Raw genomic sequence first — 26317 nt, 5'->3', positions numbered from 1 at the left:
TTCCACTATTATCTTGTTTACCTCTTTGTTTTTATTATTTTAATGATTTGCTACAGTTTATAATATCCTTCTTTGATATATCAGTCTGTGTTCAAATAATAACAGTTTCACATATAAGAACCTTGCAAGAGTGTCCTTCCGTTTCCCTTCTCCCAGGCTTTGTGCTGCTGTTGTCATGTTTTACTTCTACATGTTATGAAATCACAACACACTTATTTTTTTGCATTAAATAGTGACCTTTCAAAGAGACCATTAGTCTTTTTTTTCTATCCTTGTGCTAATATCACGATTTCTAATTTTTATATCATACTAAGTCTTACTGTCCAGTGGTGCGAATTTTCTGTGTTGTTCTTCAGCAATGTCTTGGCTGTTCTTGACCTGTTTCAATATAAACATTAAAATCATCTTGTCCTTTTTCACACACGCCAACACGCTAATCCCTACTGTGTTTCTGATTGGCATTGTGTTGAATTTATAAATTGATCTGGAGAGAAATGATATCTTTATAATACTGAATCTTCTAATATATGAACATATTATATTAGGGTATCATATATATTAGGATTCTTGAGTTTCTCTCAGTGTTTTTTTCTACTTCTCTGTGTTATGGACTTGGACATCTTTCCAAGGGGTTTGATATGTTTAGTGCAGTTTTATGCTGTTAATATGGTAAATGGCATTGTTTTGAAATTTTCATTTTCTTTTTATTTGTTGATTATATACAGAAATACGACTTTTAAAAATTGAGGTTATATCCAGTAACCTTGCTGAATTTATTCATTAATTTATAGAGCTTATCTCTATACATTATTTTATGTGTTCTCTGTATACTTTTATATCACCTGGGAATTAGATTTTTTAATCTTTATTCTAATTCTTAAACATTTTACTTATTCTATGAGATCAGGTAGGATCTCTAGTTCAATGTTCAATAGAAATGGTAATACTAGGTATTATCCTAATCTTAGGGGGTAGCTTCTACCAGCATACCATTATGTTTGCTATAGGTTTTTTGTACCTATTCCTATCACATTACAAACATGCCCTTTTTTTTTCTTTTTTTTTTTCTTTTTTTTTTAAGAGAGACAGTGTCGCCAGGCGCAGTGGCTCACGCCTGTAATTCTGTAATTCCAGCACTTTGGGAGGCCGAGGTGGGCGGATCACGAGGTCAGGAGATCGAGACCATCCTGGCTAACACGGTGAAACCCCATCTCTACTAAAAATACAAAAAAAATTTAGCCAGGCACGGTGGCAGGTACCTGTAGTCCCAGCTACTGGGGAGGCTGAGACAGGAGAATGGCGTGAACCCGGGAGGCGGAGCTTGCAGTGAGCCAAGATAGCGCCACTGCAGTCCGGCCTGGGCGAAAGAGCGAGACTCCGTCTCAAAAAAAAAAAAAAAAGAGGCCGGGCGCGGTGGCTCACGCTTGTAATCCCAGTACTTTGGGAGGCCGAGGCGGGCGGATCACGAGGTCAGGAGATCGAGACCACTGTGAAACCCCGTCTCTACTAAAAATACAAAAAAAATTAGCCGGGCGTGGTGGCGGGCGCCTGTAGTCCCAGCTACTCGGAGAGGCTGAGGCAGGAGAATGGCGTGAACCCAGGAGGCAGAGCTTGCAGTGAGCCGAGATCGCGCCACTGCACTCCAGCCTGGGCGACAGAGCAAGACTCCGTCTCAAAAAAAAAAAAAAAAAAAAAAAAAAAGAGAGACACAGTGTCACTATGTTGTTCGGGATAGATTTGAACACCTGGGTTCAAGTGATCCTCCTGCCTCAGCCTCCAGAGTAGCTGGGAGGACTGTAGATTCACACCACCATGCCCAGCAGAAGCACTCTGATTTTGTTTGCTGGGATCTTTGATTTTTTTTTAACATGGATAATGTTGACTTTATCAAAATATTTTTCTACATGTATTTGTCTAATCACATAATTATACTCTTTTATGTTACTGTGGTAAATTATATCATTAAATTTTCATGGAATAAATACACTTCTGTCAGGACATGTTATTTTTATTAAATACATATCACTGGCTTTAGTTATTATTTTTTAGAATTTTCATGTATGTTTATAAATGGAGACTATCATATAAATACTTTTTTATAATGTGCGTGTCAGATTTGGCATCAGTGCTATGCTTGCCTGATAAAACTGGTTGAGAAACTTCTGTGGAAGAGACTGTATAAAATTGCTCTTATTCCTTCCTTAAGTGATGAGTAAGATTCATCAGTGTTGCCATCTGGACTTCAAGTTCTTCTTGTATGATAGTCTGATTAAAGAGTCAGTTTCTTTCATAGTTGTAAGGTTGTCGATACTCAGATTTTCTATTTCTTCTTGTATTGGTTTTAATACATTGGGGCTTTTTTCAAGGATTTTGACTCTTTCATATACGTTTTCCAATTTATTGACGTAAAGATGTTAAGATTCTATACTGAGACCCCGTTTTCATTTCTGATATTAGTTTTGCCTTTGATCAACTCTATGATATGTCTCTTCCCTGTTTCACTAATTTCTACTCCCATCTTTATTATTTTTGTCCTTATTCAATATGCTGTTCCTTTTCTAACTTCTTGAGATAGACAGTTGTCACTGATTTTCAGTCCTCCTCGGTTGTATTCCTTGTATCTTAAAACTTTAGGCCAGGCACAGTGGCTCACACCTGTAATCCCAGCACTTTGGGAGGCCGAGGCGGGCAGATCATGCCAACATTGTGAAACCCCATGTCAACTAAAAATACAAAAATTAGCTGGGCATGGTGACACATGCCTGTAGCCCCACCTACACAGGAGGCTGAGGCAGGGGAATCGCTTGAACCCGGGAGTTGGAGGTTGCAGTGAGCCAAGATCGCACCGCTGTACTCCAGCCTGGTGACAGAGCGAGACTCCATCTCAAAAAAAAAAAAAAAAAAAAAAAAAAAAACTTTAGGCCAGGCCCGGTGGCTCACGCCTGCAATCCCAGCACTTTGGGAGGCCAAGGCAGGCAGATCACGAGGTCCGGAGATCAAGACCATCCTGGCCAACATGGTGAAACCTCATCTCTACTAAAAATACAAAAATTAGCTGGATGTGGTAGCGCGCGCTCCTGTAGTCCCAGCTGCTCAGGAGGCTGAGGCCGGAGAATCACTTAAACCTGGGAGTCGGAGGTTGCAGTGAGCCAAGATCACACCACTGCACTCCAGCCTGGTGACAGAGCGAGACTCCATCTCAAAAAAAAAAAAAAACTTTAGGCCAGGCGCAGTGGCTTACACCTGTAATCCCAGCACTTTGGAAGGCCCAGGCGGATGGATCACAAGGTCAGGAGATCGAGGCCATCCTGGCCAACATGGTGAAACCATGTCTCTACCAAAAATACAAAAATTAGCTGGGTGTGGTGGTGCATGCCTGTAATCCCAGCTACTGGGGAGGCTGAGGCAGGAGAATCACTTGAACCCGGGAGGCGGAGGTTGCAGTGAGCCGAGATTGCACCACTGCACTCCAGCCTGGGTGAGAGAGTGAGACTCCATCTCAAAAAAAAACAAAAAACTTGACTGTGGCTTTTGCTGGATCCAACAAGTTTTTTTTATAGATCATTTCATCATCATTCAGTTCAGAATAATTTCCAGTTTCTATTTTGATTTTATCTTTGATCTAAATGCCTTTTCTATGTATGTCTCTCAGTTTCCAAACAGGGATATCTTCTAGTTAACTTTTTGTTAATGATTATTGGCATAATTGTTTTGAGGTGAGAGAACATATTTTGTATGATATACATCCTTGGAAGTCTGGTACTGTTTGCTATGTGGATCAGCACGTAGTCCATCTTGGTAAATGTTCCATGTTTATTTGAAAAGGTTGTATTCTCTACAACTGTTAGTACTGTGTTCTCTGAAAGGAATTAGGTCGAGTTTACTAATCATGTTCATTTTTTCTGTTGTCTTTGCTGGGTTTTTGGCCTACCTGCCTTTATAAGTTACTAAGACGAATGAGTTAAAATCTGTCACTATGGTTGTAAATTTATTTCTCCTTTTCATTCTATCACTTTTGCTTTATTTTGCACCTACATTCCATACATACAGATTTAAAATTTAATATCTTACTGATAAAGCAAACCTTGTAACATGGTGAAATATATTCTTTAGTTCTAGGAATGTGTTTTGCCTTGTCAGCGTTTGCATAGTGGATCTTTTTCCCATTTTTTTGTTTTTTTTTTAAACTTTCTGTATGTTTATATTTAAGGTAGGTCTCTTGTAAGCAGCTTATGATTTGATTTTGATAACATAGATTCCATATAAGTAACACCCACCTTAATCAAAAAGCAGAAATTTGCATCGCCTCAGAAAGTTCCCTCTGGGAATCATACTCTCCATAAGCAACCACCATTGCTTATGGGGAGTTGATTTTAATCAATATAGATAAATTTCCCTATTCTTGAATTTTACATAAATGCAATAACACAGTATATAATCTTTGGTGTCTTGATTTCTTTTTCATGAAATAATGTTTTGCGGATTTAACCTTGTTGCATGTCCCAGGGTTTTGTTTTGTTTTGTTTTTTATTGAACTGAGGAATGATATTCTCTTATGTGGATAGACCATAATTTGTCTATTCCTCCCCCTAGTTGGGGACATCCAAGTTCCAGTTTTTGACTATTATGAATATACATGCTATGAACATTCTTTTACAGGTTTTTTTGTGGACATAGGTTTTCATTTCCTTTGGGAACTAGAGTAGAATTGATAGTTGGTAGGGTAGATGCTTCTATAACTTAATATGAAGTTACCAAACTTGTCCAAATGAAGTTACCAAACAGTTGTTCATAATGACTGGGCCATTTACCCTCCCGCTGGCAAGTCCCCACCCATATTTGGTACTGTCTTTTCAGTTATTCTACTGGGTATAAAATGGTATCTTATTGTGATTTTAATTTGCATTTCTCAGATAACTAATTTTAAGTATCCTTACAAGTGCTTATTTGTCCTTCATATGTCTTATGAAGTCACCATTTAAGTCTTTTGCTCATTTTTAATTTTTTTGTCTTATCTCTTACTGAATGTAAATTTTTAATATATTCTTTATATACTCTTGTTAAATATATTTATTGTGAATATTTTCTTCCATTTTATGGTTTGTCTTTTCATTTTCTTAATGATGTCTTCTGATGAAGTTTTAATGTTAATGAAGCCCATGTTATTTTGTCTTTGATTTATGCCTTTTTTGTTCTCCCAAAGTAATTTCTGTCTGCCCTAAGGCCTCAAAGATATTCTCCTGCATTTTCTTTTAGAATCTTCGTAATTTTAACTTTATGTGTAGTTCTTTAATCCATCTCAAATTAATTTTTTTGTATTGTGGGAGGTAGAGGTAAGGTTCATTATTTTCCCATGTGTTTATCCAGTTATCTTAGCATTATTTGTTAAAAAAAAAAAAAAAAATTTCCTGTTGAATAGCCTGGCACTTTAAACAAAAATTATAATATTGAGGCCAGGCATGGTGGCTCACATTTGTAATCTCAGCACTTTGGGAGGCCAAGATGGGAGAATTGCTTGAGCCCAGGAGTTCAAGAGCAAACTGGGCAACATAACAAAACCCTGTCTCAAAAATTGAAAAATATATATATATATATTTAATATTGAGACTTTGATCCATGAGCATAGTATATCTCTCTTCATTTACTTAGAACTTCTTTAATTTCACCCTGCATTGTTGTGTAGTTTTTAATGTAGAAGTCTTAAGAGTGTATTTGTTAAATTTTTTCTAAATATTTCATGTTTTCTTAGCTAGTATAAATGGAATTGTATTTTTTCATTTTTATTTATAATTGTTACCCATGTGTAGAAATACCACTGATTTTTCTTTATTAAACTTGTATACTTTAATCTTATTAAATTCATTATTAGTTCTAGTAGCTTGTCTTGTAGACTCCTTAGTATTATTTACATACACAATCACGTATGAAAATAAAGTCTGACTTCTTCCTTTCCTTCTAGTTTTTTCCATGCCTTGTTGCACAGGCTAAGACCTCTGTTACCATACTGAATAAGTGGTGAGAGCCAACATCCTTACCTTTTTCCAGTGTTAGGGGGAAAACATTCAGTATTGTACTAGTAAGTTTGATGTTAGTTATCGTTTGCCCATTTTTAGGATGAGAAAGTTTTCTTGTGTTTCTGGTTTGCTGAGAGTTTTTATCAAGAATGGGTCTTGTGGCCGGGCACAGTGGTTTATACCTGTAATCCTAACACTCTGGAAGGCCAATGTGGGAGGAACGCTTGAGACCAGTGTGGGCAATATAGTGAGACCCTGTCTCCAAAAAAACAAAAAAATTGAATGGGTCTTGAATTTTGTCTTGATATTTTTTGCATCTATTTAGATTATTTTGTTTTTCTCTTATGTTAATATGGTGGGTTACAGTATTAAATATTGCTAAGTAACAAATCGTCCCAGTATTTACCTGTCTGAAACAACAAACATTTGTTATCTCACATTTTCTGTGTATCAGGAATCCAAGTGGCCTAGCTCATATGGTTCTGGCCCACTCTCATGGTGTTGCAATCAAGATGTCAGGCAGGGCTGCAGTTATCTGAAGGAGCCTCTTCCAGCAAGGCTCACTCACATGGCTGTTGGCTGGAGGCCTCGGTTCCACAGTTCTTTGCCCTTTGAGCCTCACCATAGGGCTGCTTGAGTATCCTCACAACAAAGTAGCTAACTTTCCACAGAGCAAATGATTCAAGAGAAAGAGCAAGGAAGAATCTGCAGTGCCCTTTATGACCTACTTTTGGGAGTCATCTACCATGGCTTCTGTTCAGAAGGGAGTTACTAAACCAATCCCAAACTCAACGGAGTAGGGAATAAGCTCCATGCTTGAAAGTAAGAGTATCCAAAAAAAGAGTGAATTACATTAATTGAATTTCCAAAGTTTAACTTATTTTATAGCATTATCTGTATCTAATCATGAGTAAACATCAGATAAACTCACATTGATAAACGTTTGACAAAACAACTGGCTTACAATCTCCAAAAGTCTCAAGGTCTAAAAAGTCAAAGAGAGACTGAGAAACTGATCCAGATAGAAGGAAGCTATAAAGAGTCATAACAATTAAACTCAACATGTGCTTTTGAACTGGATGTTTTGCCAAAGGGATATTTTCAGGACAATTGGCAGAACTCAAATGGGTTCTGAGGAATAGATCATAGTAATATGTCAATGTTAAGTTCACAGTTTTGATGATCTTACTCTGCTTACATAAGAAAATAATCTTGATTGTAATTAATCTACACTAACATTCAAAGGCACTAGGCAACTCACTTTCAAATGGATAAATCCTATACCTACAACTTTTCTCAACTATTTGCGAAAAAAATGTTATATGTATTTTTTGAGACAAGGTCTCACTTTGTTGCCCAGGCTGGAGTGCAGTGGTGTGATCACAGCTCACTGTAGTCACAACCTCCTGTGCTCAAGCGATCCTCCCACCTCAGCCTCCCAAGTAGCTAAGACTACAGGTGCTCACCAACACACATGGCTAAATTTTTTTTATTTTTTGTAGAGACCGGGTCTGGCTATGTTGCCCAGGCTGGTCTCGAACTCCTGGACTCGCAATCCTCCTGCCTTGGCCTCTCAGATTGGGTTACAGGTGTGAACCAGTGGCCAGCTACATTCTTTATATTGTACTTGCAAGTTTTCTGAAGTTGGAGATTATTTCAAATTTTAAAAATGATGGCTATTTTACTGTATTTCCCCGCCCCCCACAATGTCATTAAAAGACAACTGGCTATTTGAGGTTTAAAAAAAGATCGTAACATTGTGCTGTGGATGTCCTCTTCACAGGATCTAGGATTTCCCGAACCAGCCCCAGCTCGCTTTTTCTCCCTACATAGGTAGTCTTTACTTTAGTCAGGCTTTGATACACCACTCTGGGCACCATGGCTCCCTTCCACCTTCCATACTCAAGAATACCTACCTGCTTGGCCTACCTACTAGCAACTTTTGGACTAAATAATTGTTCAAAAAAAAGACCAGGAAGAAAGGAGGAAGAGCAAAAGTAGTTTTATTTTACACACATATTATTAGCATTACCATTGCTCTTCATTCCTTCCTGTAGAATTGAGTTTTCATCTGATGACGTTTACTGACAATCTAAAGAATTTCTTTGAGCATTTCATGTATTCAGGGCTGGTGACAAGATTGCCTCGGTATTTGTTTATCTAGGGTAGTGTCTGCATTGCATATTCCCTTTTTTTTTTTTTTTTTTGAGGCGGAGCCTTGCTGTGTCACCCAGGCTGGAGTGCAATGGCGCTATCTCGGCTCACTGCAAGCTCCCCCTCCTGGGTTCACGCCGTTCTCCTGCCTCAGCCTCCTGAGTAGCTGGGATTACAGGCACCTGCCACCATGCCCAGCTAGTTTTTTGTATTTTCAGTAGAGACAGGGTTTCACCATGTTAGCCAGGATGGTCTCGACCTCCTGACCTCGTGATCTGCCTGCCTCGGCCTCCCAAAGTGCTGGGATTACAGGCGTGAGCCACCGCGCCTGGCTGCATACTCACTTTTGAGGTATGTTTTTGCTAGATGTAGATTTCAGATTTTTTTTCTTTCAGCACTTTACTGTGTCATTCTGTTTTATCCTGGCCTTCGTTGTTTTTGTTGAGTGGCCTGTCATCCTCCTTCACATTGTTACCCTATATGTAATACCTTTTCATTCTCTGGCTGCTCTTAAGACCTGTTCTTTATCTTTTGTTTTCAGTAATTTACTTTAATATGCTAAATGTGTAATATACTCTGGGTTCACTGAGTTTCTTAGATCTGAAATTTGATTATTTTTACAAAATTTGGGACATTTGCAGCCAAATTGTTTTAAGTATCTGTTCTGCACCATTCTCTTGGTCCTCTTATGGGATTCCAATTGTATGTATGTTAAACTGCTAGATATTATACCACAGGCCATGGAGGCTCTGAGTTTGTTTTCCTTTCACTACCCCCATCTTTTTCTCTCTATTCTTACGATCACATAATTTATCTTGATCTGTCTTTATCTTCAGTTGATTCCTCTACAGTGTCTCCAAAGCTGTTGGCCCTCTTTAGTCATGGGTTTCACATCCAGGGGTTCCACCAACCACAGATTGAAAGTATCTGGGGGGGAAGAGTCTGTATATGTACTAAACATGTACTAAACATATACAGACTTTTTTTTTCTTGTCATTATTCCCTGAATGATAAAGCAACTATTTACATAGCATTTACAGTGTATTAGGTATTGTAAGTAATCTAGAGAATACTTAAAGTATATGAGAGGATACATGTAGGTTATATGCAAATGCTATATCATTTTATATAACAGTTGTGAGTATTTGCAAATTTTTATTCGTGGGGGGTCCTGAAACCAGTCCCCTGCAGATACTGAAGGATGACTATTCTGTTCAGTATATCTAATATTTTTCCCCCAGTATTTAGATACTGTCCTTAATTCTAGAATTTTCATTTGATTCTTTTATATATTTTACATGCATAGCTCCCCCATCTGCTCACTCAATATGACTTTCTTTAAGTCTAGATTATATTTATAGTAGCTGTTTTTAACATCTGTATCTGCTCATTCCAGCATCTGGATCATCTCAGGATCTGTTACATCTACTGTTTTTTTCCTCTTGACCTTGGGTCACATTTTCTTTGATTATCTGGTAGTTTTTTATTTTGTAGTGGACACTGCAGAAGATACACTGCAAAGATTTTAGATTTTCGTATCTTCCGCTGAAGAGTGCTGTTTTGTTTTAACGGAATGTTAAATTATGGGCTAATCATCTTGAACTTGTGGAAGCTTCATCTTAACACTTTGTTCAGACGGTTGTGTTGGGATGTTGCCTTATGACAAATCCTTATTCTTGGGACACTATCTTTGCTTCTGAGATATGGCCTACCTCATTATCATTCAGGGTGTCCAGTGAGCCTCTGGATTGCCAGGATTTAAACTCCCAACTTTTCTCCCCTACAGTTGGAAACAGCTAAAATCTCTGCTCAGCTCTTTTTTTGGCCTTCCAGCTGTTGCTGTCCATTAGACTCCTTGGCATCTCCCCAGTTGCATGTGCAATTATAGGAGTCAGCTGTGGCTCTGAGAGGAGTCTGTGTATGGATTTGCAGCTCCTTCTTTTCTAGAACATTCCCTCTCTATTTCCAGCCACACTGGCAGCCCTGAACCTCATCCTCTGTCACTTCCAGCCAGCGCTGGTGGTTTGTCCTCACCTTGATTTTTTATCGCTTTCCTCCTCTCTTACTACATTTCACCCACATGGCCCTTCTTTTCAAACATTTGATAGTCTCTCCCAACTCAGGGTCTCTGTATTTACTGTTTCCTCTTTTTGAAATGTTTTCCCCTCTCTAAATATTGGAATAGTTGGATCTTCTTACCTTTTAGGGTTCCTCCAAGTTTTTATTATCATCCTATCTCAAATTACCACTCCAGTCACTATCACCACACGGTGTTTTTTTAATCTTCGTAGTAAATATTAAAATCTATTTGTTTATTTATTGTCAGTTCCTGCCACTTGAATATAAGCTGTATGAGAAGAGGAACCTTATCTGAAATGACCACAGACAGCTGTATCCTCAGCCCACAATAGACGCTCAATAAAAAATTATTATTGAAGATTTTCATAATCGTATACATTTATTGTCTCTAACCAATCTCTTATTGACCGTTCTCTTATCAGCTTTTACCCCCATTATTCCATTGAAACACCATTGTTATAGAGTTTGACTAAATATAAACCACAAATATAATTTGCTTTTTATTGTATTTGCCCTCTAGAAGTATTTGGCATTATCTTGACTTTTTTTTTTAATCCTCTTGTTTCCTGGGATACGGTTCTGGTTCTCGTTTCTACCTCTTGGGGCTTCCTCCATCTTGTGTTTCTTGGCTTCAGTGTCCACCCCTAAAACGTCAAAACAGTGAGAATTTCTTGCGTAGTCTGTGCCTCTTCCTAGGTGATTTCATTCACACCCACCACTTTGATGGCCACCTTTCTCCAGTGACTCCAGGTGACTGGTATTTAAACAGAGACACCTGGAACTCCACGTATCTACCACTGAACTCCTCTTTCTCCTCGGTCATCCCCAGGTACCTTGTTCTGCCTTGCCATAAGGGAGCATTTAACAAGTCCTTCGTACAACCACTATAAACAACTTAGCAAAAATTATCAAATATAAGTGGTAATGATAATGATGGGCATATTATATCCTTTAAATGTAATAACTCAGTCCTTTAAACAATCCACTGTGCTTTCCAACTCATAAAAAGTCACAAGAGACCGTCATTCTCACCCAAACAGCCAAAACAAGCAACATAAGTTTTTAAAAGCCCATTAGGCAGCTGAGCACACAAAGAAACCTAAATAAACTAAACTTCAATAAGTGATAGACCATTCAGAAGAGAGCCATAGCTGCTCTCATCCTCTATTGAAACAGAGGGACAGGGAAACTTTGCTATAGATGGGAACGGTTGGGCTCTTAATTGTGGAGACTTGAAGTGGGGCAGGTGAGCTTAGAGCAAACTTTCCACAGGAATTTCTACTTTTGCTGGACGTAGGGTGACAGCAGCCAAGGTGCAAGAATCCATGGGTGGAGCTGCAATGCAAAGGAATCTCTTAAAAATCTTGATCCATTTCACTAACCCTCTCCTCTGCTGTGTCCAGTCATCTTATAAAATGTCCATATAAAGTCAGATAAGTAGCAAGTATCCAAACTGAAACGCAAAGAGAAGAGAAAGATTTTTTTTTTAAAAGACATCCAAAATCTGTAAGGTGCTGTCAGTTTCACAATTGGCTTCCCTGAAAGGAGAAGGACAAAGGAAAAAAATAATTCAAGAGATAAAAGGTAGGAGCTTTCCACAATTAATGGAAGTGATCAGCATATAAATCTGATAATTTCTGCAAACTCTCATCAGGATAAATACAAAACAAACCACAACTCCACAACCTAGGTATATCGTAGTCAAACTGCAGACAACCAGAAATAAAGAGCAGATCTTAAAAGCATCAGAAGAGGGATAAAAAACGTGTTATATACAGGAGGACGGTGATAATAATTATCTCTGACTTTTCAGCACAAACAGTGGAGGTCAGAGTATAATGATACAGCATCTTTAACATAGTTTAAAAAATATATATATAGGTGGGGTGTGGTGGCTCACACCTGTAATCCCAGTACTTCTGGAGGCCAAGGCAAGTGGATCACCTGAGGTCAGGAGTTCAAGACCCAGCCTGGCCAGTATGGCAAAACCCTGTCTCTACTAAAAATACAAAAATTAGCAGAGTATGGTGGCGGGTACCTGTAATACCAGCTACTTGGGTGGCGGAGGCAGGAGAATCACTTGAACCCAGGAGGCGGAGGTTGCAGTGAGCAAGATCATGCCATTGCACTCCAGCCTGGGCAACAGAGTGAGACTCCATCATAAATAAATAAATAAATAAATCCTGCCAGCTAATTCTGTATCCAGCAATAATTAATTAATTAACTAAACCTGCCAACTAATCTGTATCCAGCAAAAACTTTCTTCAAAAATAAACGTGAATGAAGACATTTTCAGACAAAAGCTGAATTTGTCTACAGTAGGCCCATATCAGGAAATAGTAACAGGAGCCTGTTTCATCCAGCTAAAAAAACACTATTGGCTTTAAATATATATGTAACAATTATATTGTTTGTTTGTAACATATGAAGAAGTTAAGTAACAGGCAACAGGAGCACAATGGATGGGAGGGGAATATATGAATATGTGGAATTCAGCTGGCAGAGTCTTAGATTATTCATGAAATAGTATAATATCATTTGGAAGTAGATTGAAATTTAAAGATGCATACTGTAATCTCTAGAGAAACTATTGAAAAAAATAGGGACACACAGAGAGGTATAGCTAAAAATCCAATACAAGAAATAAAATTGAGGGCCCAGCACCATGGCTCACACCTATAATCCCAGTGCTTTGGGAGGCCAAGTTAAGGGATGATTGCTTGAGGCCAGGCGTTCAAGACCAGCTTAGGCGGCATAGCGAGACCCTCTCTCTACAAGAAAATGAAAAAATTAGCTGGATTTTATGAGCCACACCTCTAGTCCTAGCTACTTGGGAGACTGAGGCGGGAGGATTGCTTGAGCCAGGAGTTCAAGGCTACTGTGAGCCATTATTGTGCCATTATACTTCTTTAAAAAAAAATTTTTTTTGGCCAGGCGCAGTGGCTCACACCTATAATCCCAGCACTTTGGGAGGCCGAGGCAGGTGGATCACCTGAGGTCAGGAGTTTGAGACCACCCTGACCAACATGGTGAAACCACGTCTCTACTAAAAATACAAAAAAAATTAGCTGGGTGTGGTGGCGGGTGCCTGTAATCCCAACTACTTGGGAGGCTGAGGCATGAGAATCGCTTGAACCTGGGAGGTGGAGATTGCAGTAAGCAGAGGTGGCACCACAGTACTGCAGCCTGGGCAACAAGAGCGAAACTCCATCTCGAAAGAAAAAAAAAATCTTTTTTTTAAGAAGCTGAATACTGCCCTCCATATTTGATCTATCCAAAGAAGATAGAAAAAGAAGAGCAGAGAAACAAATACCAAAATGGGGAACATTAAACCTGCCATATAAATAATTATATGGACTGTAAGTTTTCTTATTTTGAGCTTTTTTTTTTCTTTTTTTTAAATTACAGACTTCATGTTTTGCCTGGGATAGGGACAATAGTTAACTGGAAATGGGCATGAGGAAACCTTCTGGTCATTGGAGATGTCATGCATCTTATTCTGAGCAGTAGTTACACAAGAATATTTTGTATGGACTCTGTGATGTAAAATATATCACAATGTCTGTGAATATAATGTCTGACAATTTTACTGTGTTTACCAACTTTGTACTTTTTTTTTTTTTTTTGGCCTTATTGTATTGGCTAGACCCTGTAGTCCAATGTTGAATCGAAGTGTATGAGTAGACATCCATGCCCTGTTCTTAGGGAATAGTTAAAATTAAAAGAGTAACCAAATGTTGGCAAGAATATGGAATAACTAGAACTCCATAAATTTCTAATAAAAGTATAAATGGTTTAACTACTTTGGAGAACTCTTTTTATGTTTACAAAAACACTTGTACAAAAATGTTTCTAGCAGCCTTGTTCATTATAGCCAAAAACTTGAAACAACTTAAATCTCTCAACATAAGAATGGGCAAAGTGCGATATAGTCACGCAATTGAATACCATCCGGCAATAAAAAACACTGTAGATGAATTTCAAAACCATTGTTACATGAAAGAAGCTAGACACAATAGAGTACATATTTTATGATTCCATTTATTTGAAATCCAAGGACAGTTAAGCCTCATCTCTGAAGTGGAAGTCAGAAATGGCTTGTGTGGGATGGGGACACTCTTAATATGCTGTTATGCCGTCACCTCATTCCCTTTGCTTCAGCAGTTCTCCTTCTAGGTCTTTGTCATACAGATAAACTTACATCATTTCTAAACTGATTAATAATTCTCCAAGGTTAACACTTGCAGCATTGTTTATGAGTGGGGGTCTGATTATATCCATCATGGTGCAGGTCCTCAATATAATAAAGGAAAAAAGCCATCTTCAGAAAACTTGATATACTTAGGTTGGATGATCTCCTAGGTATAGGATAGAGAAAAAAAATCAAAGGTAAGTAGTATGTATTGCCATCTGTGTTTAAAAATAAAAGAGGATACAGGGGAAACTGTATATGCATGTGCTTTATCTAAACCTAATGTATTTCCGAAAGGAGGTCTAAGAAACTGCTAAGATCAAACTTCCAGGGAGAGGAATTCAATGGCTGGAAAAGGAAGGTGGGAGATGTTTGGGTCTATCCTTGTTTTGTACGTTTTGAATATTGAAACATATGAATGTATTACCTATTTTAAAAATTAAAGAATACAGTTACAGTTTGGAAATAACTGAAATAGTTCATCACACACAGAGTTGTCTGAACTGACAGAAGCCTGCTACGTAGACTTGCTGAGAACTCTCCCTTTCCCTTACCCCAGTTGATACCTTGTGGATTTTGTATGTTAGTCTTAAGTTGTCCCTTTTGTCCCTTCCTGCCCATCCTATCTTTGTCCAGGATCATTTCCATGGGCCACTTAGCTTGCTTCCCCTCCTTGCTGTTTGTTTTCTTTGTTTCTTTCTTTCTTTCTTTGTTTTTGAGACAGTCTCTCCCTCTGTCGCCCAGGCTGGAGTGCAGTGGCGCGATCTCAGCTCACTGCAACCTCCGCCTCCTGGGTTCAAGCAATTCTCCTGCCTCAGCCTCCTAAGTAGCTGGAATTATAGGCGCCCACCACCACGTCCAGCTAATTTTTTTGTATTATTAGTAGAGACGGGGTTTCACTATGTTGGCCAGGCTGTTTTCAAACTCCTGACCTCAAGTGATCCACTCTCCTTGGCCTTCCAAAGTGCTGAGATTACAGGCATGAGCCACCGCGCCTGGCTGCTGGTTTTTTTTCAGTCATCCAGCCCAAAATGTCAGCCTTGCTGTTCTTTTTGACCCACTTCCCTTCGTCTTGTCTGTGCCCTCCCAGCGCTTACTATTCCCCAGTTTTTGCCTACATCATCTGTCTCTACTTCTGTCCTGGAGGATCCTTAAAAGTAGAGACTTTAAGGATACTGTCTGGAATCTGGGGGGATAAAAAGTATTTTATTGTCTCTTGGGAAAAATAAAACTAGTTCATGAAACTGGTAGGTTTTAAATTGTACCAATATTGTTGCTTAGGGAAGGCTCAGTTTTAAAAAAGAGAGTGATTTTTTGAAATATTCAGTAGTAATTCATACGAAGCAACATAATGCAAATGGTACACAGAAATGTACCATTTTTTTGAATATTTTTAGAATATCTCTGAAATATTCACTAGTAATACAAATGGAGCAGCATAAATGGGGTGGCGGAGCTCTGGCCTCCAGGAGATGCTGGCTTACAAGGAGCGGGGCCTCACACCAAGGAGGCACTTATTACCAACCTTCACCTGCCTGGAGCCTTCTATGTGGTCACCTAACTGCACTCTGCCCACCCCACCCTCCAGGTCTAACCCTGCAGAGCAGCCAGGCTGCTGCTTGACATTCACGATTCTCTACTTTGATTCCTGCCATTGCTCTTCATGGAATGGGACTCCCCTGGGGGTCCTCGCCCATCTTCTCCCTCAACTTTGTGGCTCAGCCCCATACTTCACCTCTTCTCTGAAGGCTTCCCTGATGCATTTGTTTCCTCTTGCTGCTTTAACACATCACAGCAAACTGAGCAGCTTTAAAAAACACACATTTACTCTTTTATAGTTCTGAAGGTAAGAAGTCCAAAGTCAGTTTCACAGGATTAAAGTCGAAGTATTGACAGAGCTGGTCCTTCTGGAAATTCTGAGGGGGGGAATTCATTTCCATACCTTTTTCAGCTTCTAGCAACTGCCTTGGCTTGTGGCCCCTTCTTTCATCTTCAAGGCCCATCATTCTCTTCTCCATTTCCATTTTCAGATCACCTTCTCTTCTGGCTCTCACTCCTCCTGGTCCCACCTGAGTAATACAGGGTCCTCTCCCCATCACAAGATCCTTAATTTAATCACATCGGGCAGGTCTCATTTGCCATGTAAGGGAATCTGTTCATGGGTTCTGAGGTTAGGATGCAGATCCTAGGATGCCATCACCATTCTCCTGCTCACACTCTGTCCATTCTTCACTTACCTCATAGGATAATTACCTGGTAATTATCTATTCACCTGACCAGTACACCCAATGTAAGCCACTTGAGGGCTGTGATGGGCTCTTTCTCATCTTTCCTGCCTGGTGTTCCTGCCATGTGGTAGAAGTCCAGGTGTTTGAAGGAGTGAACAGATTGCCCGGTACAAATAGCACTGTAGTTCAGAGCACAAACTTGAGGTTCGACTGCCTGGCTGTGGATCCTAACTGCACCTCGCACCAGCCCTGTCTATTCTGTGTCCCATCTGCAAAATGGTGATGAAGAATAAAACCCAGCCTGGAGCCCACAGTAGAGGGGTTCAGTTGGGTCGCATGTGAAATCATTAGAATAGAGTGTCTAACAATAAAGTCAAGACAGTTTTGTCATTGTTGTTGATTTTGTTTTTGATGTGAAATGGTATATGTTATGTAAATTATTATTGACAAGTTTAGGAAAGGATAGGCTTTTTGCTATTTAGTTTGTTTGTTTATTTTTATTTATTTTAATTTTTTTTTTTTTTTTTGAGACGGATCTCGCTCTGTCGCCCAGACTGGAGTGCAATGGCGCATTCTCGGCTCACTGCATCCTCCACCTCCTGGGTTCAAGTGATTCTCCTGCCTCAGCCTCCTGAGTAGCTGGGATTGCAGGGACCTGCCACCACACCCGGTTAATTTTTGTATTTTTAGTAGAGACGAGGTTTCACCATGTTGGTCAAACTGGTCTTGAACTCCTGGATCAGCCCGCCTCAGCCTCTCAAAGTGCTGGGATTACAGGCATGAGCCACCGTGCCCAGCCTGTTTAAAGAAATATTTTCCTTGATTTTAAATATTTTCCAGAAAGTTTTTAGACTGTATGATGAACATGTAGAAGGTGATAAAGGATTTGCTTAGGATGACCGTGAACTTGTGGAACAGTCCGTTGTGCACCACTCTGCTTTAAGTGGGTATCGACTGCTTGGGAGAGATTACTGTGCAGAGTTAATCCTTAGATCTCATTAGCCTAAGAGATGGTGGAGATTCAAGAAAAGATTAAAGGTGTGTGTGACTATGGAATGCACATAATATTTCACTGAATTTATGGATACACTTGAGACTTCCGGCTTTTTGAAGCCACTCTAACATAAGCCAAATGTGCCCTTAAATTCGGCTAACCCTCACTGAGGACCCGTCAAGTTCTTTGCACCATTCTAACAGAGATAACTTTGTGAAGGTCCCTTGATACCTCTGTTAGAGGAACTTCTAGATGTCATGTGCCTTTGGTCTTTTTATGTCTCAATCTTGGTATTCAGTGGTGTTTCCATCAGTATACATAATCCAGAGATCCAAGGGTTTTTTGCATGAGATTTCTAGTTTTGAGAAGTGAGAATCCTTTGTTAATTGTAAAATGTGCTGGATTGTCCATCCTCGGGAGGCACTGTATGCCATTATGGAGATGACAGCATCCCGTATGCCATGCAAAGAAAAGGGTTTGCAGTAAAGAGAGGTGCTGGAATGTGATGTCAGAGCACACCTATGTTCCAGGAGAGCTAAACAAGTCTACTGCAGTTAAAGAAAAGAAATGTTTGAAATGCCTTGCAGCGAGTATTTTCATTGAGAGCACGTACTCTGACCAAAGATCGTGACTACTTGGTGTGCATGAAGAAAGTCATATTTTTAGAATGCCATGAAGAATGGAGAAGTATATGAAAGGCATTCTAGCTTTAGGAAATAATGCTAGTAGGGATTTCAGATTAAAGACATAATAAGATCTGCCTAGGCAGAGTGAAGAGAGACGGTTTAGTAGTGAAAAATAAGGTTATCAGACAAGTAAATGGCAGGCTGGAAAATAAAAATGTATCATTTGAATGGCAGGGAGCCATTGCCAGTTTTTCAAAAAGCAAGATATTGAAGTTATCATACTCTCTGCATCATTTAACTTGATTGTTAAAGGAGTGATCCTAGTGATCCTAGAGTTCTAGTGACAGTGGGAGGGAAAAATTGTAGTAGTCCCACTCGAAGATTAGGGTCCAATTTATGAATTTATTTCAGGGATTGAGGTTCAAGTGTAGATTAAATATAAAATGAAGAACCATACAGCTCTACTTCAAAATTGGATGCAAGTAACAAAGGACAAAGAATAGTTGCAGACTCGTTTCTGTTCTATGGAAGGCAGACATAACGTTCGGTGATTGAGATCTTGGAATTTGCGGTGATTTGTGGGGGTAGAGTGGAAATAAAGCCCTTTTTTCACCATGTTGGGCAGGAAAGGTGATGAAGTATCTAAATTGTGTAGTTAAACTAAAATCAAGCAGATTTGGAAAAGTGCTGTTCTCAACAGATAAAGACCTGACCATAGGAAGGAATCCATTGTTGAGTCCTGCAGGAGGCCTTCTGCCTTGGGGCCAGCCCAGAGCTCGGGAGGAGCCACAGACAACCACCCCCTCCAATGTCTCACCCTGAATCCAGGTGTTACTACTACGGAAAAGAATCCAATCCTAATGCCGAGGAGGAAGTGGTTCTTACAGATGTGATAGGCCAAGATTTTAACCTCTCAGAAATCAACAGAGATGCATCGTGGGATTGAGGGGAGAAAGGTTGGCCACTTGAGCTGTGATGTGGGATTAGGAAAAAAACTTCTGATTCAAACGTGAATGAGCAGGAAAGAGACACCCCCTCCTTCCAAAAAGCGATATGACTTCTTTCTTAGCAGAATTCCAGAGCTCTGAGTGAGAGAGGAACACAGCGACTCTTTGCTATAACTCCTGGATTTTGCTGGTTGCCTGTGGGCTAGAAGGAGTTGGAGCTGGTGGCTTGGCAGAAGGCAGGAAGGACACTGCTTGGGCATACTCAGCCCTGCGCTGGTTTGAACCACTTCCCGCATACCCTAAAGGCCACACACCTTGCTACGGTTGCAGAGCCCAGGTCTGCTCTAATCTCAACGTTTTACCTGCATTTCAATAGTACTTCTCACTTCATGCTTCAGGAAGTGCTTGGCCAAGACACCCTAGATCTCTTGGCATAATAGCCACCTAGCTTGTAGGCTACATGATAAATGTTTTGTTGGAGTTCTAGGATAGCAAGGAGATGGAGAGATGAGGAAGATACCCCTATTACAGAGGAAGAGTTACAGCGAGGCCGCTGCACTCGAAGAACTTAAAATTCTCATGAGTGAGTCAGACATTGAACAGGCAAACTTTAAAAAGAAAAAAACATAAATGAACTACTCAGATGTTGTGAAAGGTGCTCTAAAGACAAAGTGCAGTGGTGAGTTGGGTGGGAGGCTGCCTGGTGGGGTAGATGGCACAGGTGTCTATGGTCATTAACATTTAAGCTGAGACCCAAACGGTGGGGAGCATCTGGCCAGGGGAGAGCCAGTGGGAAAGCATCCTAGGAAGAGGAGCAGTCAGTGGTCAGTGGGAAGGTGGACGCAGGGACAATTGAAAAGATTTGAGACTTGAGGAGACCAGTTTGATGACTGCAGTGGCCGAGGCAGGATGTGCTGGGGTCATGAACCAGGGCAGCATTGACACGTGATCCAAAGAAAAGACATCTCTGACTCAGCGAAAGTCAGAAAAATGGAAGTCACAGCAAGTATGAGTGGAAATTCGTCTGTTCTGTATTTGGAAGTGTTGACTGGGGAGCGGTTGAGAGTCTTGGGGCTTATCACCTTTTTTCTCTGAGAAGGCTGAAACAAGCTGTTGTCCTGAAGAGACAGATAGCTGGAAGTGGTAGAGAACTGGAAAGGAGGAGAGAGAATGTGGGATAATTGCTGTGGAATGGAAGAAGGCCTAAGAGCCATGCCCAGCAGACAAAGCATAGAATCTTCATGCCCGTCCACGTAGTTTTGTAATTTTTCTTCCAGCGAGGCCACCACCCAACCATTGGGCAGAGGAAGCAGGTGGAGAGGCTGTTGGGGCTTTTCTGGGTGGTTGAGACAAGACAAGCAAGGAGGCTAGAGAACTGGTGGTGTGGGCAAGTGATACTGGTGATCAATGGACTGGAAGCCAACAACAGAGACTTAGACCCAAGAAGGGAGCTTGAGGTACAAGAAAACTTCAGGGTAGACAGGAAGGAGGCATGGTGAAAGTGATGAGAGGGGAGAGTAGAAGGGTGGTCCAGGGTCAGACAGCAAGTTAGATTTAATCCTTCAGGGCACTTTCATTACATCATAGCTGCCATTTTGTCTTTTATCTGACTCAGTAATAAGTCAGTAATAAGTAATGTTTTCATTAAGGTAAATGCTTGGCAGGTAGGTTAAACTTCATTGAGTCCCAATCCTGTCATAATTATTGTGTATACCTTTCTGAGCTTTTTGTCTACTTGAAATATATTTCTTCTTTCGTCCTTTGAGCAGCCAAAATGGAAGTGTTGGATGTGTTGGCTCTGTTGGTAGGCTCCTTTTGAATGCCTGTTGTCACTCATAAATGTAACACCACAACCATAATTGATGGAGAGTTGAGTTGCAAGCTTTTAGGACTAATTGCAAAGTCTAAACTAAAACATTTCCTGGAGCTGCCTTTAAATAATAATAATAATACCTTGTATAGATATAGTGCTTTACAATTTACAGAGCACTTCCACATACATCATCTCATTTAATCTTCACAATAAACAATGCTTTTTGAATGCTTAGATCTTCCCTAAGTGAGAAACCATGTTGTACATCCTGATTTAATCATAGTGAGTCGCCAAAAGTTCTTGATACAATAACCATTTATGAGTACCTTCTGTGTACAAAGCACTTTACTAAGGATACCAAGGGGTAAATTTTCAGTAAATAAATATCCAATAAGTAGTACCTATCAGTAAATATGATCTTGCCTCCTAATTTACCTTCCCTTCCTAGTCACAGTCACTATTTTGGAGGCTACTTGCCATGCCATAAATTTATATAAATATTGCCAGGAATTCATTGTATCAGAGTTGAAGTTTTAAAACTAAGGATTCTCATACTTGTCTAAGCTCATGATTCATCAGAAAGTCATCCTATTTTAACTTGCACTTTTCTTGAAGATTATTACTTGAATCTCAAGAAAAATATTTCAAGGCCTCAGCATATCTGAAAATGCCAGCCATTGAGTTCAATGTCCTGATTGGAGTGATTTGGGTACAACTTGGCCAAAAAACAAAAGTACAATTTGGCAAAAAAAAAAAAAAAAAAAAAAAAAGTATAACTTCGTACTTGGTTCCAGAAGGCTTATTATTGATTAGAAAAGAAGACACACCCATCTCTGGGCTCTACTGGCCAAACTGGGATGCTTTGAGGAGACTGGAAGACAAAGGACTTCCTGGGAGGCTGCCCTCTGGGTGAGGGGGGAATGGAAGATAGTATTGGAGCTGGGCCCAATCCCAGGGCAAGAATCCTGAACCTGTGTCCTGGAGTCCCCGAAGTGTCCAGGCGTGTCTCCTGGGCCACCATGGCTCTTAGAGGATACACAGACTTTGAGGTCTCACTCAAGATCCTCCAAATGTAGAACCCCCAAAATAGTAGGAACCCTGCCATCAGAGTGCCCTGGGCAGAGTAGCTCCCTGAAAGTGAGCGGTGTGACCTGCAAACCATGATTCCTTCTCCCATCCAGATGAATGAGGCTTGGGGCTGGATGAGGCTCCAAGGTGTGATGTTGAACTTCAGCTGAGAAACTCGTTTTGTCGATGAAATGCAGGTGGTCCTCGGGCGCTGATGATGAATCGGGTCCCCAATGATGAATCGGGTCCCCTTGGTGCAGCCGTTACTTCTCCAGCCATCTTCCTGCTCCTTGTTCGACACCTTAATGTTATTAATTCGCATGTTAACACTAGCTGTCACTCACCTATTTACATGGGCATATGGTTTGGGAATTGGGGGAGGACAAAGCCAGATCCTAAAAATTTTTTTTTTTAACTAGTGTATACATTCCTGGGCATAGTTTTTTAGGAATATTTTCCCATGATAACATCTTTTTAAATAACAGGTTCTGTGTTTTAGAAGGGAGGCTAATGTCTGTATTGCCAAACTATCTCTTGATTCTTTTGGTACGAAGCTTAGAACTCTTCCTTCTTGGTGTTGGGCAGATGTGCCTAATGCTTTATTTTGACAGAGGATATGCACTCAGCATCTGAGCATCCCATAAATACTCCAGAGAGGAACACAATTAGGATACAGTGTGGTGCTGGGAGATTGAGCGTTGGTTGAGTCTAAGTGATGTTTCCGACTGGGGCTGGAAACGTGCTTTACGTAATTGTATTCTGATCATTTAGGTCTCTCTTTATAGGGCATCTTTTATGACCAAGACTGTCCAGTACCAAAATGAGCTACATAAATTCCTAATCTGGGATACAGCTGGACAAGAACGAGTAAGTCACTCTTTAATTTACTCTGTTTTTCTGAGGCCCAAATGAAAGTTCCAACTAAACTGTCAGCATCCCTGTCATTTCACGTTACTCACTTCTCTTCTGTGCACCGGAGACACATTTATTTCCATTTGCGTAGGCCAGCCTTTGCCTTTTCAATTAGAGCCACAGAATCCACCGATGGAGAAAGTGATAATGGGCACTGAGGGCATTTTTATACCTTGCAGTGTCTTAAAGTAAATGCTGACCAGTAGGCCTGATAAAATCCCACTCAGAGCACTGTGTATAATTTGGGGCTCTCTCCTCTAGTAAAGATATATAAAGCAATTAGTGGTAGAAAGGGTGAGTTAAGCACAACTCATTTATCGCTGCCTTTTAAAAGCTAAAGAGGGAACTTTACAGCGTATGAAGTGTGAGATTTAAGTGAAAAGGATAAGCTAACACAGTGCCTTGCAGTAGATACTTAATAAATGCCTAATGACAAAATTGGCCATGATGGTTATCTACTTAAGGAAGAGCCTGAACCAGAAGCGGGGCCTGGACATGGCAGCGTAGGTTCTAATGGAATTTGGGGAAGCCCACCCAAATCAGAAAGGGCCGGGAAGGCAGGGATGGGGACAGACACATCTGCCTCCTCCCCTTTCCTCTGGGTACTGAGACGCATCTGCCTCCTCCCCTTTCCTCTGGGTACTAAGTCCAATTTCCCTTCCAAGGTGTCTCTGGCAGCCACCGTTTAATTTTGTTTTCAAACAGTACAATCCAAACAGCACATCTGATAGATGCACGGTGCTATCTTAAGCTCTTAAAAGTGTACCAGAAGTAATCAGGAAAAATAGTCTGTCATCACAGCCTTATCTAAGACACCATAGATAGTGTGTGTAGTATGAAATCTGACAAGAATCATCACAGACAAATGGAGGAAAACAAAACAAGCCATTACTGTTGTCCTAGACGTAGACTCCATGCATTTGTACAGATTTAATGTCTTAAGTTTGCTCTGTTTGGTTTCTTCTGTTTTTAACACTGGATGTTGTGCCTCTGTCCCATTACTCATCTAAGATACTTCTGCTTACCGTCTTCCACTCCCCATTCCTTCTCCTTTGCTCATGTTGTACATCTAGAATGGAGCATTTAGGACAGCTAGACCTTTGCTAACCATCCCTCTTCTGTCCTTCAGAAGTGTGTTGCTTACCAGAATCCTGAATATATCTGTAGACACAGCTCTGGGTTCTGTCCTATTAGCCACAAATCCGTGTGGCCCTTCCTACTAGTAATATATGTACCCTCCACTAAATCCCAAGTTTCAGTTACCCCTCACATTTATTTGATGATACAGCAAAGCCCTCATCATAAAGAATCATGCTGTAATATAGATTCCATTATGCTTTGAATCAGAGCCTGTCCTGGTATACGCAGTGACTGATAACATCTCTTTTTTTTCTGGAGCACACAAAAAAAAAATAACACAAAGGTGTTTGCCTCTCTCTCTTTCTGCCACCATGGTAGCAGAAGTCTGTGAAGTTTTGTACTTAGCTGGTTTTCTTGCCTCTTGCTTGTCCACTTCTAATTGGTTCTGCAACAGGAGTGGTTGCTCTGAGATGCAAACCTGCCTCCAGCCTGCCTGATGCACCATCACACAGCCCAGAGCTGCACAGGAGATGCTCATGGGGCCAGGCCACAGGCCAGGGGTGCTGACCAGGATGCCCTGCATGGAGAAGACAGGAGAGGAGCACCACCTGATGAGCACTCACTCCAGCCAGTTGTTGCTGGGCGTGAGCACGTCCAGGGTTGCCAAAGCGCAGTGCTAAGGAAAGCCACACACCTGACAGCTACCCACAAATTGTTTGAAATGCCGGGAGGATCACACAAGACACGTCTTATAAGCCTGTCTGGGTCAGGGACTGCCCGTTTATCCTGGGCAGTGCATTGAAGGTCCAGAATGTGCCATCCACAGCCAGGCTGTATTTTCACCTCCTCCCACCAATCTGTCCTCTAGTACAAACTGCATGCTGTTCTCCAGCATGCCATAGTTTCACACCCTCATGCCCTTCCACAACTCTATTCAGCGTTCAGAACCAACCTCCGATGTCACCTAAAGGGGGCTTTCCTGCCATCTCTGCTCTGGGACAAGTAACCACATCGCCACACTGCTGTGTTGCTCTAGACCCATATCTGGAGGTCTCCCTGGGTTCCTCCCTCGCCCTCAGTGCTGGACACCTTCTCCATCCAGGTGTCCTGACGGCTTCATTCTCTACATGTATCGCAAATAGGTTCACTTCTCCATCTCCGCTCCCAGCATCCTGCTCTCAGCCACCTTTGGCCATTCACTGAGTACTCCTTTAGCCTTTTTGTGGGTCCCCTGCTTTCCCTCTGTCCATGACATGTCCTCATAGGACCCAGAGGAATCTTCTGGAAACAAAAATCAGCCCGTGTTATTGGCCTGCTTAATATCCTTCAGTGACTTCCTGCTGCACCTCTCATAACAGCCACACCCTGAACAGAGACCTCCCAAGCCCCATGTGACTTGCCCAGGCCTCCCCCCGGGCTTCTCTCTCCTCAGGGCCTCCAGCACTCCTTGGCCTCATGCCTCTGGATACACTGTTCCTTCTCACCAAAACTCTCTGTTCCCTCCACTGAAGCCCAGCTAGCTTCTTTCCCATCTTTTAGTCTCAGGTTAAATGTGATACACTCAGAGTTTTCTCTAAACCCCCTGCATCTAAGCAGGGCCCCAACTTTGTTCTTCATTACTGCCCTTACTCGTTTTCCTCAGAACATTCATTAAAAATTGTCCTTAGATACCTGTCAACCTACATTCATTGACAGAGTCTCCCATCAGACTAACTCCAAGAGCTGGGACCACAGTGTCTTGTTCACTGCTGTACTCCCGGGGCCTAGCATGGCGCCTGACCTAGAGCTGATGTTCAGATATTGGTTGGTTGGATGAATCAGCAAGTAAACTCTTTGGAATATTCCTTTGTATCCCGAAGTCTTTGATTGCTCTCATCCATGGGATTGTCACCTATTTCCTTACCTGTCTGCCTTTCATTAGACTGTAAGCTCCTTGAGGGCAAGGACTGCCTTCATATCTCTGCTCTCAGCCCCTTGGTACATGGTATTGATGCCCATAGGTTTATGTCTACTGATTGCCAGCCCTACTTAGGCACAGATAAGGACAGCTCCTCTACCTACTTTTACCATGTGAGTAGTGCATGACTCAAATTACAAATTTCTGGTGTTGTATGTTTATTACTCTTTGTAGTTATGAGATTTATTATGGAACCAAAATTGTCATAAAATGAAAACCCTTTTGATGAATTGACTATTCAAACATCCTCCCC

At 40.9% G+C, this 26317-nt stretch overlaps 1 protein-coding gene across 1 annotated transcript in view; it reads left to right on the top strand.

The window, feature by feature from the left end:
- The window catches only part of RAB22A (RAB22A, member RAS oncogene family), a 54368-nt gene that overhangs the window by 13299 nt on the left and 14752 nt on the right, over window positions 1-26317 (top strand). Inside the window, exon 3 of the mRNA XM_055265133.2 lies at window positions 22901-22982. Within this exon, the coding sequence (XP_055121108.1) occupies window positions 22901-22982 (82 nt within the window). The remainder of the gene's footprint in view (window positions 1-22900; window positions 22983-26317) is intronic.

Source organism: Symphalangus syndactylus, chromosome 24 (assembly GCF_028878055.3).
Source record: "Symphalangus syndactylus isolate Jambi chromosome 24, NHGRI_mSymSyn1-v2.1_pri, whole genome shotgun sequence".
NCBI classification, from domain to species: domain Eukaryota; kingdom Metazoa; phylum Chordata; class Mammalia; order Primates; family Hylobatidae; genus Symphalangus; species Symphalangus syndactylus.
The sequence above is the reverse complement of the archived record's forward strand: the minus strand, read 5'-3'. Positions and strand labels throughout refer to the sequence as shown.